This window comes from Mytilus galloprovincialis, chromosome 13 (genome assembly GCF_965363235.1).
Source record: "Mytilus galloprovincialis chromosome 13, xbMytGall1.hap1.1, whole genome shotgun sequence".
NCBI classification, from domain to species: domain Eukaryota; kingdom Metazoa; phylum Mollusca; class Bivalvia; order Mytilida; family Mytilidae; genus Mytilus; species Mytilus galloprovincialis.
The window spans coordinates 57,367,196-57,382,745 of record NC_134850.1 but is presented as its reverse complement, the minus strand read 5'-3'; the positions used below and the strand labels follow the sequence as shown (position 1 = coordinate 57,382,745).

The 15,550-nt window shown below is 30.5% G+C and overlaps 1 protein-coding gene across 1 annotated transcript in view; it reads left to right on the top strand.

Annotated features, from left to right (window-relative positions):
* Window positions 1-14,808, top strand: part of LOC143057496 (sodium- and chloride-dependent neutral and basic amino acid transporter B(0+)-like) — a 29,548-nt gene extending 14,740 nt beyond the window's left edge. Inside the window, exons 7-15 of the mRNA XM_076230804.1 lie at window positions 4,180-4,314; window positions 5,913-6,016; window positions 6,436-6,560; window positions 6,860-6,972; window positions 8,254-8,382; window positions 9,862-9,961; window positions 10,578-10,684; window positions 11,632-11,802; window positions 14,492-14,808. Of these exons, the coding sequence (XP_076086919.1) occupies window positions 4,180-4,314; window positions 5,913-6,016; window positions 6,436-6,560; window positions 6,860-6,972; window positions 8,254-8,382; window positions 9,862-9,961; window positions 10,578-10,684; window positions 11,632-11,802; window positions 14,492-14,632 (1,125 nt within the window). The 3' untranslated portion in view covers window positions 14,633-14,808. The remainder of the gene's footprint in view (window positions 1-4,179; window positions 4,315-5,912; window positions 6,017-6,435; window positions 6,561-6,859; window positions 6,973-8,253; window positions 8,383-9,861; window positions 9,962-10,577; window positions 10,685-11,631; window positions 11,803-14,491) is intronic.
* Window positions 14,809-15,550: the final 742 nt, after the last annotated feature.

Below are 15,550 nucleotides of genomic sequence, written 5' to 3'. Positions count from 1 at the left end.
ACATTCATTTGTATTGTGTGTGTAAGACTGTATAATTTGATAGAGCACCTTGAAATGGAAGGGTGTGTGATCTTATTTATATTTGTTTGTTTAACCATGGTTTGCCTTAAAAACTTATACATTTGTTTTGAAATGAATGGATATTTTAATCAGCAGTAATTATTTGCTCATTCCTAATTTTAGCTAACAAGATTTGTTTATTTTTGCCAGAAAAACTAGATTTTACATTGACAGGAACCCTAACGAAAAATTAAAACATTCACATCCCACAGATTTCTTTAGACAAATAAAAGGTTCCGACTGAGTTTGTCAAGTACAGGATAACTCCTTTTTGGGGTACCTGCGATGCAGCTGTTGCCTGTTAAGTTTACAGAAGCTGGTCCTATCACGTGATCTGTGATTAAAGGTCTTATCTACCTGCCAATGTAAATAAACACTGAAAATTCTGTGGCTTTTTGCGAATCGCTACTTGAAAAACGACACCTGTTTCTGTTCAATGAATAAAGACTACAGCTGAATCAATCTAAAAATTCGGTCCATATTTAACAGAATGACCAAAGAATATTAATTGTATTCAGAAAGAAGTTTAGATTATTTTTAGTTTTGTTTGATATGTTTATATCAATAGAACTAGGAAATCTGGAAAATATACTTTTATAAAAATTACACGAGTCTGAAGTAGAGTGTTTGCAGAAAATAATGTGATGCACGTGTAGTGACTAGTGTGCCAATAGTCCAGTCAAACTAAGATTTAACCTCAAACTAATTGCAAAAAAAAAAGTTTTTGAGTTCTTATCTATTGTATTATGCCCTTTATATACACAGAAAGAAGTCCCATAAAATCTAACTTGAGGAAAACTCAAAATCAGCATTTTAAATTTTCTATGGAAATTAACATTTGAAGGGGAGATAACACCGCAAAAATGAGTCTTTTTTGGTCAGTTTTTGGTTGATTTTCTTGAAATTTATGTAAAGTATGATACTTTGATGGGGTTATCAGTTGATATTTGACTAAATTATATAATCTCCTGCTGTACAAAACCGAAGTGTTATGGGTAGTTTTATTTTTTTTGTGCATTTTTCATTAAAGAAATTGCAAATTTGAAGCTTTGGGACCATTTTGAAAAAATAATGTGAAAATTTGGTATTGTTCAATGTTGTTTATATCTGTATATTATATTTTTTCAGCATCTAACTAATCTAAAGAAACTTTAAACCACAAAATAAATACAAAATAAATAATACATGAGCAGTTTAATTAATTTTTTTTATTATGGAAACCACATTAGAATTTATTTGTGTTTTTAAAAAGCTTATTGCGAAGCCTATGATAGTTTTCCATAGATTCAACTGCAAGTTACCTGTCCATTTAAACTTTTGGCAGTTCTATTGTCCCATCTAACAAATACAACAGGTATTGTTCTCTGTATAGTTCATTCACCAGGACCTTTAAATTTCTTCTAGGAGAAATATATCACTCATTGATTAATTTACCTGACCAAAAATTATCTTTTTTTTATTGAAATACTTCTATAAACTCACATAAACTGATGCAATATTGTATTTATTCAATCTATCATTAATATATTTTCAATCTGTTCAATATAAAATCTGATTTAATAATAAAAAGTTTATTTTAGACACATTTTTTAGTATTTTCCAATGAATTTGCATGTGTTTGTTGTTGTTAATTTATAGACTATTTTTATGAAGACCTTAATTTAAAAATAATAATATTCAAATTTTTATTTATCAAACACACAAAAATATTTAATATTTGATCAGAAATCAACTTTTAATTTTTAAATCAGTATTATTGCGAACCCTATGATAGTTTTCCATAGATTCACCTGCAAGTTACCTGTCGATTTAAACTTTTGTAAGTTCTATTGTCCCATCTAACAAATACAACAGGTATTGTTCTCTGTATATAAGTTCATTCACCAGGACCTTTAAATTTCTTCTAAGAGAAATATATCACTCATTGATTAATTTACCTGACCAAAAAATTATCTGTTTTTTTATTGAAATACTTCTATAAACTCACATAAACTGTATGCAATATTGTATTTATTCAATATATCATTAATATATTTTCAATCTGTTCAATATAAAATCTGATTTTTAAATAATAAAAAGTTTATTTTAGACACATTTTTTAGTATTTTCCAATGAATTTGCATGTTTTTTTTGTTGTTAATTTATAGACTATTTTTATGAAGACCTTAATTTAAAAATAATAATATTCAAATTTTTATTTATCAAACACACAAAAATATTTATTGAATATTTGATCAGAAATCAACTTTTAATTTTTAAATCATTATTAATATTGAACACATTAAAAACGAGTTTTTGGTATTGAATAAATACAACACCACATGCAGTTTTGTGAGTCCTTTCTTAGTATTGGTATAAGTATTTTTTCATCATTGACAGTTCAGTTTTTTGTTCAGGTATATTAATCAATGAGTGATATATTTCTCCTAGAAGAAATTTAAAGGTCCTGGTGAATAAACTATACAGAGAACAATACCTGTTGTATTTGTTAGATGGGACAATAGAACTGCCAAAAGTTTAAATCGACAGGTAACTTGCAGGTGAATCTATGGAAAACTATCATAGGGTTCGCTATAACAGTTCAGAAATATCATTAATAATTTCTAATAATAAACTTTTCCATTTATTTAACATGAGAATTTTATGATTTTCAAGCTTAATTAAAATGTACAAATGTACAAATGTACAATTACGCGTGATTAGTCAACGGCCCTCTAATGAATAAAAATCCTACTATTTAAAATTTTGTTGTTACTTATCCTGAAATGTTTATGGCTTCTGAGTTTTTTAGTCCTCAGGTTTTTTATGTTTTTTTTTTAATTTTATTTAACAGTCACAGGGATTTAGTTTCTTTTTTTTTAATTTGTTGTTAAAGTCATAAGAAACCAGTGACCGGTGAAAAATTATGTTCTTCCAATTCTTGAACCAATGCATACAAACATCATAAACTTAGTCTTCTATGCACGAATTTATCATTTTTTTCGTGTAAATTTCGTTTAATTGTCAATCGGTCAGTGTTGTTGTGAAAATATGGCAGGTAATTAAAGTTCGTGTTTTTAAGCCAAAGTTTAACGATTGTCACCTGTTTGTCAACAATCGACAAAAAATCAACAAAAAGGCATGGAAATTGAGCACGTGTTTAACATGTAGATTCAGATAATAGTTTATTTTAAGTTCATCCATGCGTATTGCGATCACCGGATTTTTACGAGATGGGTCACACTGAGGTCACTTTGCATACGGAAAATATGTCGGGGGAATTGCTTCTAAATATGAATAAATTAAAAAAATTTCTTCAGAAAAAAGTATATGTACACAAGTTTTATAATGAAAACTATCCATTGAGTTATAAAAAAACATATGCATTATTTTTTTTAATTTGAGGTTTCTTATGACTTTAAGCAGCAAACCCGTAAATTCTGACATATTTGTCATTCACATGGTCGGTAAATGTAATTTCTTTGACAATACACCTTATCGCTAATCCCGGCTGACCCGGCCGCTTCAACTTTTGACGCATACAACAATCACTTTTCCATTGTGACGTCAAAAATTTACGGGAACCTGTGTGATATCTAGTAATGGCGGACAAATAGCAATAAAGTGTATTGAGTACACATCCAGTTATTTTGGTATGTTCCATAATTACGATTTACGAGGTTCCAAAAATTTGATCGAATCCCATGCATCCGTAAGACATGTTGAGTTGATTAACAGATACTTAACAATTTAGCACATCTCACTATAAAAGTTTGAATTCGCTTGTTGGAGTTCCTGTCAATATAATACTTCCATGGTTTTACTTTATCAACACAGATTGATTACCAGTATGTATTCTGTTATTACCATGGAATACTGTCAATATTGCCACTGAATGTTACATTTTATGATAATAGTTTCAAGAGTTGTACAGGACAACCAACTTCATTTAACATATATTCAATTTGGATGCATACCATATAGGAGGTTGTTTCCTATGACCTAGGCTTAAAAAAGAAATTATAGGTAGCTTTTTATATACCTTTGCATTTTCAACAAAATATGAAATTTTTTTGAGGCTTTCAAACCTTGAATGACATTTTTAGGCAGACTTGTACTTAATACTTTTTATCTTTTCAGGTAGTATATTTCACAGCCACATTCCCATATGTTATCTTGTTGATTTTGTTGATCCGAGGAGCTACACTAGATGGTGCTATTGATGGAGTAAAATATTTTTTGATACCTGAATGGTCCAAACTTGCAGATCTGAAGGTATATATGAGTCATGCTTGTAAGATATAGTGACAGAGATTTTGGTCATTATCTCATAGACAATTGTACTGAATTTTGTTTTAAATTCAATTCCCTGTAATTGTCAATAAATTATAGCCTTTTTTTTATACCATGGGTACCTAAAATTTGAGAAGTCCTATATTGATTTGTAACTCTTTTCAGTTGGTACCTAACACTACAGGGAGATAACTCTGTAAAAATCGCTAAATGTTTTAATAATGTTGTATTAATACTTTTATGTATGTTAAGGAAATATTAGGTTCTCAATGATCAGAATTAGTGTGTCTATAACTGCTATATATATATCCAATGAAATTTTTAAATCAAGGTGTTTGGTACCACCTTAAGATTAATTAGTTAATACTTTTATATTAAAATTCACTTCTATGCTGGAGACAAGTTGCATTTCAGCTTGTGATTTTTAATGATACCTTATGAGGGTTGATATTCCTGACTGCAGACTATTTACCAGAGCTCCAGATAAGAATTCACAAATTGGGGTTTTTACCCCTCCATTTTTTATTTAATTGAGTGAAATAGTTTTACAATTGCATTATTTATTCCAAGTCACCCCTCAAGCAAATATCAAATGGGGGTTTTCACAACCAAACTTCTTAATGTATTGGTTTTTTTTCATTTACACAATATTGAATGTTTGTGTTTACTCAACTACTAAAATGACATATATACTATATATACTCTTGAACTAAAAATAAACAATGTTTTTGTCTAATTTTATTTACATAAATCTTATAAGGGACAAGTCTTATTAGAACTTCATATAAGTGATTTGGCCTTTTATGTTCAACTGATTTAGTTTTGACGAGTTCTAACCCTGTTATTGTTAAGTCACGCAAACAAGCCTGGACGTGCCATTGCACGACCCCGTGTGTTCAAGGGAAGCTTCCTGACAACACTAGCTGAGTCGTGTTATCATCATAATCCTCTCAAAAGGAAACTAAAACATGCTTCTATTCAATGTTTTTACCAGAAATTTACTTTCGTTTTAATTCATTGCTAATTGTTATGTTTAATCCCGAGAAGTACGGAAAGAATTATGACGACATGGCTTACGCTAATTGGATAAAGACAGAGAAGATCAAAATGTTTTCCTTACCACATGTACTTTTTAGCAACGGAACATTTCAACAATCTATTTTTAGAAAGAAAGGGCATTTCTGATTTTTAATTTAATAAAAATAGATCTACGCGACGACTATGTAATAGATAAGGGTAAATAACCCACACGATAGCGACTAAAAGCGTGAAGAACTCATGGTTTTGACAAATTATTGGGTTTTTCTTTGCATGAATTGGGTTTTAGAGCTCTGCAATGGGTAATTGCATTGGGTTTTCGATTATTTTTATTGTGTGATCACGCAAATAGGCAGCTTATCTGGAGCTCTGATTTACTATGAGATATATTGTTAAAAGTTCCTCTACCCATGTCTGTCTTGTACCACAAAATGTTTTAGGGCCCTGAAAAGATTATAAATGGAAAATTTTTACTGCAATTTGAAAATTCTTTTTTTTATTCATAATGATGTGTTAAGACATTTATGGTTTATTTATTATAGGTATGGGTTGCTGCAGCAGGACAGATGTTTTTCTCTCTCAGTGTATCCTTTGGTGGAATTATAATGTTCGGAAGTTACAACAAATTTAGTAACAATGTATATGGGTAAGATTTATTTTCATTTTCAGAAATCATTACAGCATCTTTATTTATTTAATCAAATATGACTGACGGAAATGAGATGACCATGTCAGTTATTTTTTTTAAAATTATGACATATTACTAACTTCTGTCCATCCCATTTTAGTTGCAGCAATCATTTGATTGCCTTTTCCAAATTTTATGAAACTCATACACAGTGCTAAAAACTTTAACATGCAGACTGAGATAATTTAGGCAGCAAGTTGTATACTGTTCTAGAGTAATGCCCCTTTTAACTTGGAAATTGCAAAGCTTGAGCAGGGCATATGTATCCTGGGACACATTCTTCTTTTATTTTTAGCTATATCTGTACCGTAGCACAGTCTATATATCCTGTTTTGTTCAAATAGGGATGTCATATTTATATGGGTTTATATTTATAGTGATGCCTTGTTAATCGCTGTAATGGATCTGGTTACCAGTATAATTGCTGGTTTTGTCATTTTTACAACATTTGGAGCATTAGCTAAGAAAACAGGACTTGAAGTCTCAGAAGTTGCTAGGGGAGGTAAGAAAAGATGTTTTTCTTCTTTTTTAATCTCTTTAAGGAGAGAGCATGTAACTTTTAAATACATTGTCGAGCTATTTAAATAGATTTAGATATGAGAGTCTTTATTTGAATAGCTATTTTAAAATTTAAATTCATATTTTATTTAGATTATAATCAGATGATGAAATCTTTTGAATTTGGTACCATTGAGACTATCACAACAATTGAAAAAATGATCCTCAGTTTAAAATCTGTTGAAACAATCAAAATTCTTCTAGTTCCAAATAAAAAAAAAAAATTTAATTTTTCTGTTACAGGTTATGGATTAGCCTTTGTAGCCTACCCTGAGGCATTGTCTAACCTACCACTACCTCAATTATGGTCTGTTTTGTTTTTCTTCATGTTGTTTACACTTGGACTTGACAGTGAGGTAAGATAGTTTTGTATAGAATTATCTCCCTTTTTAACCAGAAACTTTTTGTTAATGGTAATATATGAGCTGCGTAGGACAGTGAGGTAAGATAGTTTTGTATAGAATTATCTCTCTTTTTAACCTTTTTGTTAATGGTAATATATGAGCTGCTTCAGATAGAAATCAACCTTATGTAAGTGCACATATAAGTCTTTGTTGGTTTTGGAACATTCAAATAAGATATCAAAGAGGAATGTTGGTCTGTTTAGTAGGTTCTTATATCAACCAAACAGTTACAGGTTGCATTTCTGTAAATATTGACAATGCTATTTCCCATAGGAACTCCTTTTACGGCTAAAACTATACCACTTTTACTATGAAAATTTGAAAAAAATCTTATCCTAGAATTGAAAGTTGATATGCACTACAATTTTTTTCAAAGGTCAAAATATCTGGCTGTGTGGCATATTTTTAACGTTTATATGCCCTGAACTTTTCAGAGTTTAAACTAACACTAATTTTCTTAACTACCCCTACCTCGAATGAAGGGTTACCACAGATTTCAATGTAAACACTATGCACATGTATATTTACTGGTAACATTCCCAAGTTATGTCTCTATGAGATGGAACACAGAGAGCATTACTGGGAACCAGTATGTAAACAAAATTAATTTTCTATGAATATTCTAAATCTCCCCAAAAGAGGCGTGGTTTGAGAAACAGCTGTATTTACAAAGTGCAACCTACAGAGGTTGCATCAAGATATTTTTTAACCCTCAATAAGTTAACAGATGCATTGATAATGGCAGATACTTATTTGCATAAGGTCGTTTTCTAAAATCCGACGCAGCTCATATACTTCAGCAGTTCATTGCTGTTAAATTTTGCATAGGACCCAGACTTTTTTCTTATTTTTGACTGGAAATAACTATTATATTTGTGATGATGATTTTGTCTTATACTCTTAATAAAATAAAAAAAAGTTGAATATTATCAATTACATTATTTTGAAATGTGGGCAATGATTATAATACTGCGGAATCATTTTTTTTTAAATTTTAAGGAATAATTATTACAAAAAGTATCATATTGTTGTGGACTATTTCTATGCAAACCAATGAGAAACTTGTATTTTGTTAAGAACTGGTACCCACATGAATACCAATGAGTCCAGTTCATAAGATAGGATTGTAAAAATCTATTCATAGATTACTATGAAACGAATAAAGTTAATGCTTTTCAAGTTTTGTTATTTGTATTCAAATACATATATGATATCTAATATATTTTTTTGCAGTTTGCTTTATTGGAAACAGTTTTGACATGTATACAGGACGAGTTCCCAAAACTCAGAAAATATAAAAGTCACATGTGTATTGGTTTGGGAGTGATATGTTTCTTTATGGCTTTACCATGTGTTACACCAGTAAGTATAAAAGTCACATGTGTATTGTTTAATTGTGTGTTTCTTCTTGGCTTTGCCATGTGTCGCAATGATAAGTATAAAAGTCACATACATTTGTACATGTGTATTGTTTTGGTTGTGTGTTTCTTTTTGGTTTTGCCTTGTGTTACACCAGTAGCTATAAAAGTTACATGTGTATTTATTTCTTGAACAGTAATTGTTTGATTTTCTGCCCTTAAACGAAATGTCTGTTTTCCATTTAAATGATATGAAATGTATCATTGAAAATTCTAAAAAAAAAAAAAAAAACCCAAAAAAACAATAGTTGCAATAGAGGGGAAATAACTCTGGAACTATTTTTTATTAACACTATAGAAAGAAGGTTCTTTTTTATAAACAAATGTGAATAAATCAATGTAAAGAAATTTTAAATCAGTTGTAATCAATGATATGGTTTTGAAGGACAATGTAAGATGTTTTGAAGGACAATATAAGATGTTTTGAAGGACAATATAAGATGTTTTGAAGGACAATATAAGATGTTTTTTACCAAGGCTAAGGCTAGAAGAGTACAAAATATTACCTGATACAAGGAGTCGATAAGGGCTGATTTTGGCCCCAAATTTCAGGTTCATCTGATGAAAGATTTTGGACACTTTTCAAACACCTAAGTGTCTGCTTAGTAGATTCAATCCATTTTATGTGAAAGATTTGAACTGATTTAGTCATTAAAGACACTCATATTCAAGCTTAAATGTTATAAATATATCAAATATGCCATATGTCACTTTTCTGATGGTTTTTGTCATCCCTGTTCATCCTCAACCTTTTTATATGTTATGTATTATCATCAAATACAACTTACATTAAAATATCAAGAATGAAAACAAATGCAGCCACATCCATTTAAGACGGAAACCGTCTAAAAATTAACTCAAATGCTAAAATTATCAGTAATTTTGCATGACTTAATGATGCCAGTATCTGATATATGTGCATTGTATTGTAAAAAAACCCAGCCCATATGTATGTAACGGATGTAATTTACTTTCTTATAAATAGGTTAAAGTTGACATTTTAACAATTTTGCAAAACTGCTATGTTTTGGGGCCATAAAGGGGTCTTACTGAACCTACTCCTTTGAAAAGATAGAGGACACCAAAGTGACAATTTTTTCAGTATTTTAGTTTAATAAGAACACTTTAAAGGCTGAAAGTACATAGCACAAGATAAAATAACATAAAGAATTTGAAAAAATATAAAGTCCATATAAAATTGAGAATTGAAATGGGGAATGTTTCAAAGAGACAACAATCCGACCTTAGAAATTTTTTTATATAGTTGTTAAAATATTTTGAATTATTTTTGCAGAAGATATTGTTTAGTGTAGAAATTGATGAGATTATCTCTCAAAGAAACTGTCATTTCTAATGAATTACCAGTTGCATGCAAACATTATACTCAGTGTTATTTTTACATGGTGTTATATTTATTTTACAGACAGGAGATTACATAGTAGGATTAATGGACAGTTATGGTGCTGATTTCTCTGTATTGTGTGTAGCCACATGTGAATGTGTATCCGTACTTTGGGTTTATGGTAAGTCTGTCTTATTTTTTTTGAACAAGGAAATTAAAAGGGTTTTAAATGAAGATGAACATCATGTTTCTTTATGAACATATGAATGAACCATAAACTTTAAATCAACAAAAATATTCATGGCCAAATGAATTTAAGATGGGTTTTTTTTTTTTTTTTAACAATTTTCAAGATTTATCATAAATCAAGCAGCTAAAATGAAGATCAAGAGATAAGATTTGGTAAGAGTGCCAATGAGACAACTCTACATCCATGTCACAATTTATAAACCATTATAGGCCAAAGTACAGCCTACAGCACAGTCTTGGCTCACACTGAACAGCAAGCTATAAATGAGCAGTGTAAAACCATTCAGACATGATTGTCTAGTCGAAGTAGGAATGTTCAGTCCATGGCACAATTTAGAGAATGCCATGCTGTTACACTACAACACACTTGATGTGTACAAAGCTATTCTGTTCAGTCTCAAAAATTCTTCCGTTTCATATTATTATTTGTTTTAAAAATTTCAGTTTGAGTTATCTGCCCTTTATTCTTAACAACCAACATTTTCATCAGATACTTTAAATTAATTATTCATACCAATAAAAATGGTTTTGTTTACTTTTTTTCACAGGAGTGACAAGATTTATAAAAGATATTGAATTTATGTTGGGTAAAACCCCTGCACCAACAACATATTGGTTGTTTTGTTGGGTGTTAGCTTCACCACTTCTTATTGGGGTAAGTGATATACTGTTCAGAAATTATTGCGAGGACTGGGTGTGATTGCAATAGTTACACACATTATGACATCTGATGCATATATATTTATGCAGATAAGCCTTAATTGCATTAATTAATTTCAAAAAAATCACAATAATAAATGCATTCAAAATTTATGAATATACAGAATTTCAGGTTTAATCATCTTTACTCTATGTATAAAACTTTTAGATATTTTTAAAATAATCTGTAAATCAGGAAATATAAAAAAAGATGTATGATTGCCAATGAGACAACTCACCACAAGAGACCGAAATGACACAGAAATTAACAACTATAAGTCACTGTACTGCCTTCAACAATGAGAAAAGCCCATACTGCATAGTCAGCTATAAAAGGCCCTGAAATAACAATGTAAAACTATTCAAAAATGTTTTTATGAGTATTTGATATCTTGTCAAATATACTCTTCTTAACATTTTTATACTTCCTATTTAATTGTATTGTGCATAGCTATAGGTACTGCTAAAATTGAACACAGCAGAGATCAAAATGCTCAATTGTCTAAGGGCCTATATAGCTATATTGTGATAAAAAACAGCACAAAATTCCACAACATGCCATGTTCAGTACAAAATCCCACTTCTCTGGAAAAAAAGAAAGGTTCAAGCAAAATAAACAAAAACATTTAGTAAACTATAAATAAATTAAACACCATGCATCTAGGAATAAAAGAAAAGAGGAGGTCTTATATAGTGTAAAATAATATTTTAAGACTATTCTATATTTCATTCATTAATACTTGTTGTCACTGCTCATATTGAATAAATTTTACAGATTTTTGACAATTCATGTTGTTGGGAAAAGCTACATGGTCTGTTTGTATACTATGAGATTGACTATGTACCTAAATTAAAGTAATATTTTAACCATTGCTTATGTATCATGTTGACTTTACATTACAGGGTCTGTTTGCATACCGTCTAATCGAGTATGTACCACCTAAAGTAAAAGATGGAGTATTTTTCCCAGATTTCGCCCAGATTATTGGATGGTGTGTTACTGCTATAGTGTTATGTCCTATACCTTTGTACTTTGTTTATAAATTCATCATCACTCCTGGGAAAGTCACTGAAGTGAGTATACACTGAAATATTCAATTTTATTTAATTATTTGTTTTTTGGCAATGTTGCTTTAAAAATAGCACAATGTTGGATTTAAAAATAAAAAATGATTCAACAAAATATTGGATACATGTGTAAGATTGCAATTGAATTTATCAGGTGACTAAGTTGTACTTTAAAACCGGACAGAAACAGATCAAAAAGTCTTCTTTGTGAGAGTTGCTCACCGTGAAATGCAATATTGTTTTCAAAGAATTTTTGGTTTTACTGTCCATACAAAACCAATGAAAATTAGTTCTCAATCATCATAAATGAGTCCATGAATAATAATTGGTTCACAGTAATCTACTTTTTAGCTCACCTGACCCGAAGGGCCAAGTGAGCTTTTCTCATCACTTGGCGTCCGGCGTCCGGCGTCGTCCGTCGTCGTTAACTTTTACAAAAATCTTCTCCTCTGAAACTGCTGGGCCAAATTTAACCAAACATGGCCAAAATCATTATTAGGGTATCTAGTTTAAAAATTGTGTCCGGTGACCAGGCCAACCAACCAAGATGGCCGCAATGGCTAAAAATAGAACAATGGGGTAAAATGCAGTTTTTGGCTTATAACTCAAAAACCAAAGCATTTAGAGCAAATCTGACATGTGGTAAAATTGTTTATCAGCTCAAGATCTATCTGCCCTGAAATTTTCAGATGAATCGAACAACCCGTTTATAGGTTGCTGCCCCTGAATTGGTAATTTTGAGAAAATTTTGCTGTTTTTGGTTATTATCTTGAATATTATTATAGATATAGATAAACTGTAAACAGCAAAAATGTTCAGCAAAGTATGATCTACAAATAAGTCAACATGACCAAAATGGTCTGTTGACCCCTTTAGGAGTTATTGCCCTTTATAGTCAATTTTTAACCATTTTTCGTAGATCTTAGTTATCTTTTACAAAAATCTTCTCCTCTGAAACTACTGGACCAGATTTAACCAAACATGGCCAAAATCATTATTAGGGTATCTAGTTTAAAAATTGTGTCCGGTGACCCGGCCAACCAACCAAGATGGCCGCCATGGCTAAAAATAGAACATAGGGGTAAAATGCAGTTTTGGCTTATCACTCAAAAACCAAAGCATTTAGAGCAAATCTGACATGTGGTAAAATTGTTTATCAGGTCAAGATCTATCTGCAACAACAAAAGAAAGAGAGTTTTTAACGACCTCAGCTGGCTATACAACCGTTGCACAATGCAATCAACTGAATTTTGCAGAAATCATTTATAGGATAGATTGCCCATATATGATAATTTTTTATTACCTTTTTGGGTTTTTTGGCAAAGGTGGGGGGGTTGCGCAACAACAAAACTACTTCACAACTTTCTCATTACTTTGCATTTCTTGTTAGATAAATTTTACAAAAATTCTCCCCTGAACAACTGTCGGATTTAAACAAACTTGGTTTAAATCACCACTAGGATATCCAGGGACCACTGTGTATGATGACCCTGCCTGCCCACATGGCTGAAATAAAACATAGGTTTCAAATGCACTCTTTAGTATTATATCTCTGAAACTAAACAACAGTACAACAGTTGCATTTATCATGCAACAATTGTAAATAAAAATATCAGGTGAGCGACACAGGGTCCTTGGACCCTCTAGTTAAATCACGTGGCCCGAAGGGCTAAGTGAGCTTTTCTCATCACTTTGCATCCGTCGTCGTCGTTAACTTTTACAAAAATCTTCTCCTCTGAAACTACTGGGCCAAATTAAATCAAACTTGGCCACAATAGATTGTGGCCATCTAGTATGAAAAATGTGGGTAAAATGTAGATTTTGGTTTATATCTCTGAAACCAAAGCATTTAGAGCAAATCTGACATGGGGTAAAATTGTTTATCAGGTCAAGATCTATCTGCTCTCCAATTTTCAGACAAATCAGACAACCCGTTTCTAGTTTGAAAAATGTGTCCGATGACCCTGCCCTTGAACCAAGATGTTCGACATGGCTAAAAATAGTGCATAGGGTAAAATGCAGCTTTTGGTTCATATCTCTGAAACCAAAGCATTCAGAGCAAATCTGCTGTGGATAAAATTGTTCATTAGTTCAAGATCTACTGCCCTGAAATTTTCAGACCAATCGAACAACTTTTTGTTGGGTTGCTGCCCCTGAATTGGTAATTTTAAGAAAATTTTGCAGCTTTTGGTTATTATCTTGAATATTATTATAGATAGAGATAAACTGTCAACAGCTCTAATGTACAGCAAAGTAAGACCTAAAAATAAGTCAACATGACCAAAATGGTCAGTTGACCCCTTAGGGAGTTATTGCCCTTTATAGTAAATTTTTAGCAACTTTTGTAAGTTTTGTAAATTATGTAAATTTTTACAAATTATTTTCAACTGTCACTTCTGGGTCAAATTAATAATTATAGATAGAGATAACTGTAAGCAGCAAGAATGTCCAGTGAAGTAAGATCTACTAACACATCATCAACACCAAAACACAATTTTGTCATGTGTCCTTTGTTTAATATGCACAAAGATCAAGGTGAGCGACACAGGCTCTTTAGAGCCTCTAGTTTGATAACCACTGTAGATAACATTGCACCAAATGTCAACTTAACCACATATTATTACACCAAAAGTCAACTTAACCACATATTATTGCACCAAACATCAACTTAACCACATATTATTTATATTTACAGAGACTAAGAATAGTAACAACACCAGCAGCTGACTGGGGACCTAATACCAAGGAAAAATTATACAATCCTGAATCACATTTAATGTCAACAGACATTGGAAAAGCAGCTTACGCTTATGACAATCCTGCTTCACAATTATAAACTTTAGCAATATTAGAATCATAAAGATTGTTTCTCTTTGAAGTATATTTCAAAATGAATTTATCACACCTAGTTTCAGGGTACTTGTATAACAAAGAAATGCAGAGCTATTTTAACTTTTACTCATTTTAGTTAAGAATTTTGTGAATATGACAGAAAACCATCACAAATATATTGTAAAATGGTTTTCTCCTTGACTTTTTTTCAGTATTTTAATCAATTCCAACATAATTTTAGTGCTGAATTTTGAAATGTACATAGTTTTACATCTTTTTACTATATAAATGCAAAATTTATAAAATGTTTTTAAAGTTAATTTATGGATTCAGTTTGAAAAATTACATTTCTTTGATTCTATATGACATTATTTTTTTAACTTAAAACTCCTTCATTTTTTATAAGTGATTTTTAAAAGGGATGAATTGAGAAATTTTATGATTTTAATTTTTTATTGTTAGACTGCTTGTTTTTTAAAGATGAATATTAAAGATAAAATTGTTATAAAACTAAATACAAAAATTTGACTTTCTGAAAGTAGAATGAAGTTATAAAGTAAAATAATGATTTTGCTAATATTTCAAATGTTGCATACAATAGATACCTCATTTGTGTTATTTATTTTTAGGAACCATTTCATTGAAATGTTATTCAATTTTTGTCTACTCTTGGTTGAACTGTTTTCAATGCAGGCTTACTTTAAATCTCAAACTTTAGTTACAAATGATTAATAATTCAGATTTACCTTAATTGAAAATATTATGACATACAAAAATATTTAATTTTGTAAGCAATGAAACAATATTTTTCTTCTTTTTTTAGTTTGAATCATCAAAAAGATTTTTTTACAATATCAATGAAATTTACTTTAGAAACAAGGGCGTACTTAATAATCATGTCTGCATTAGTTTGATATAAAGA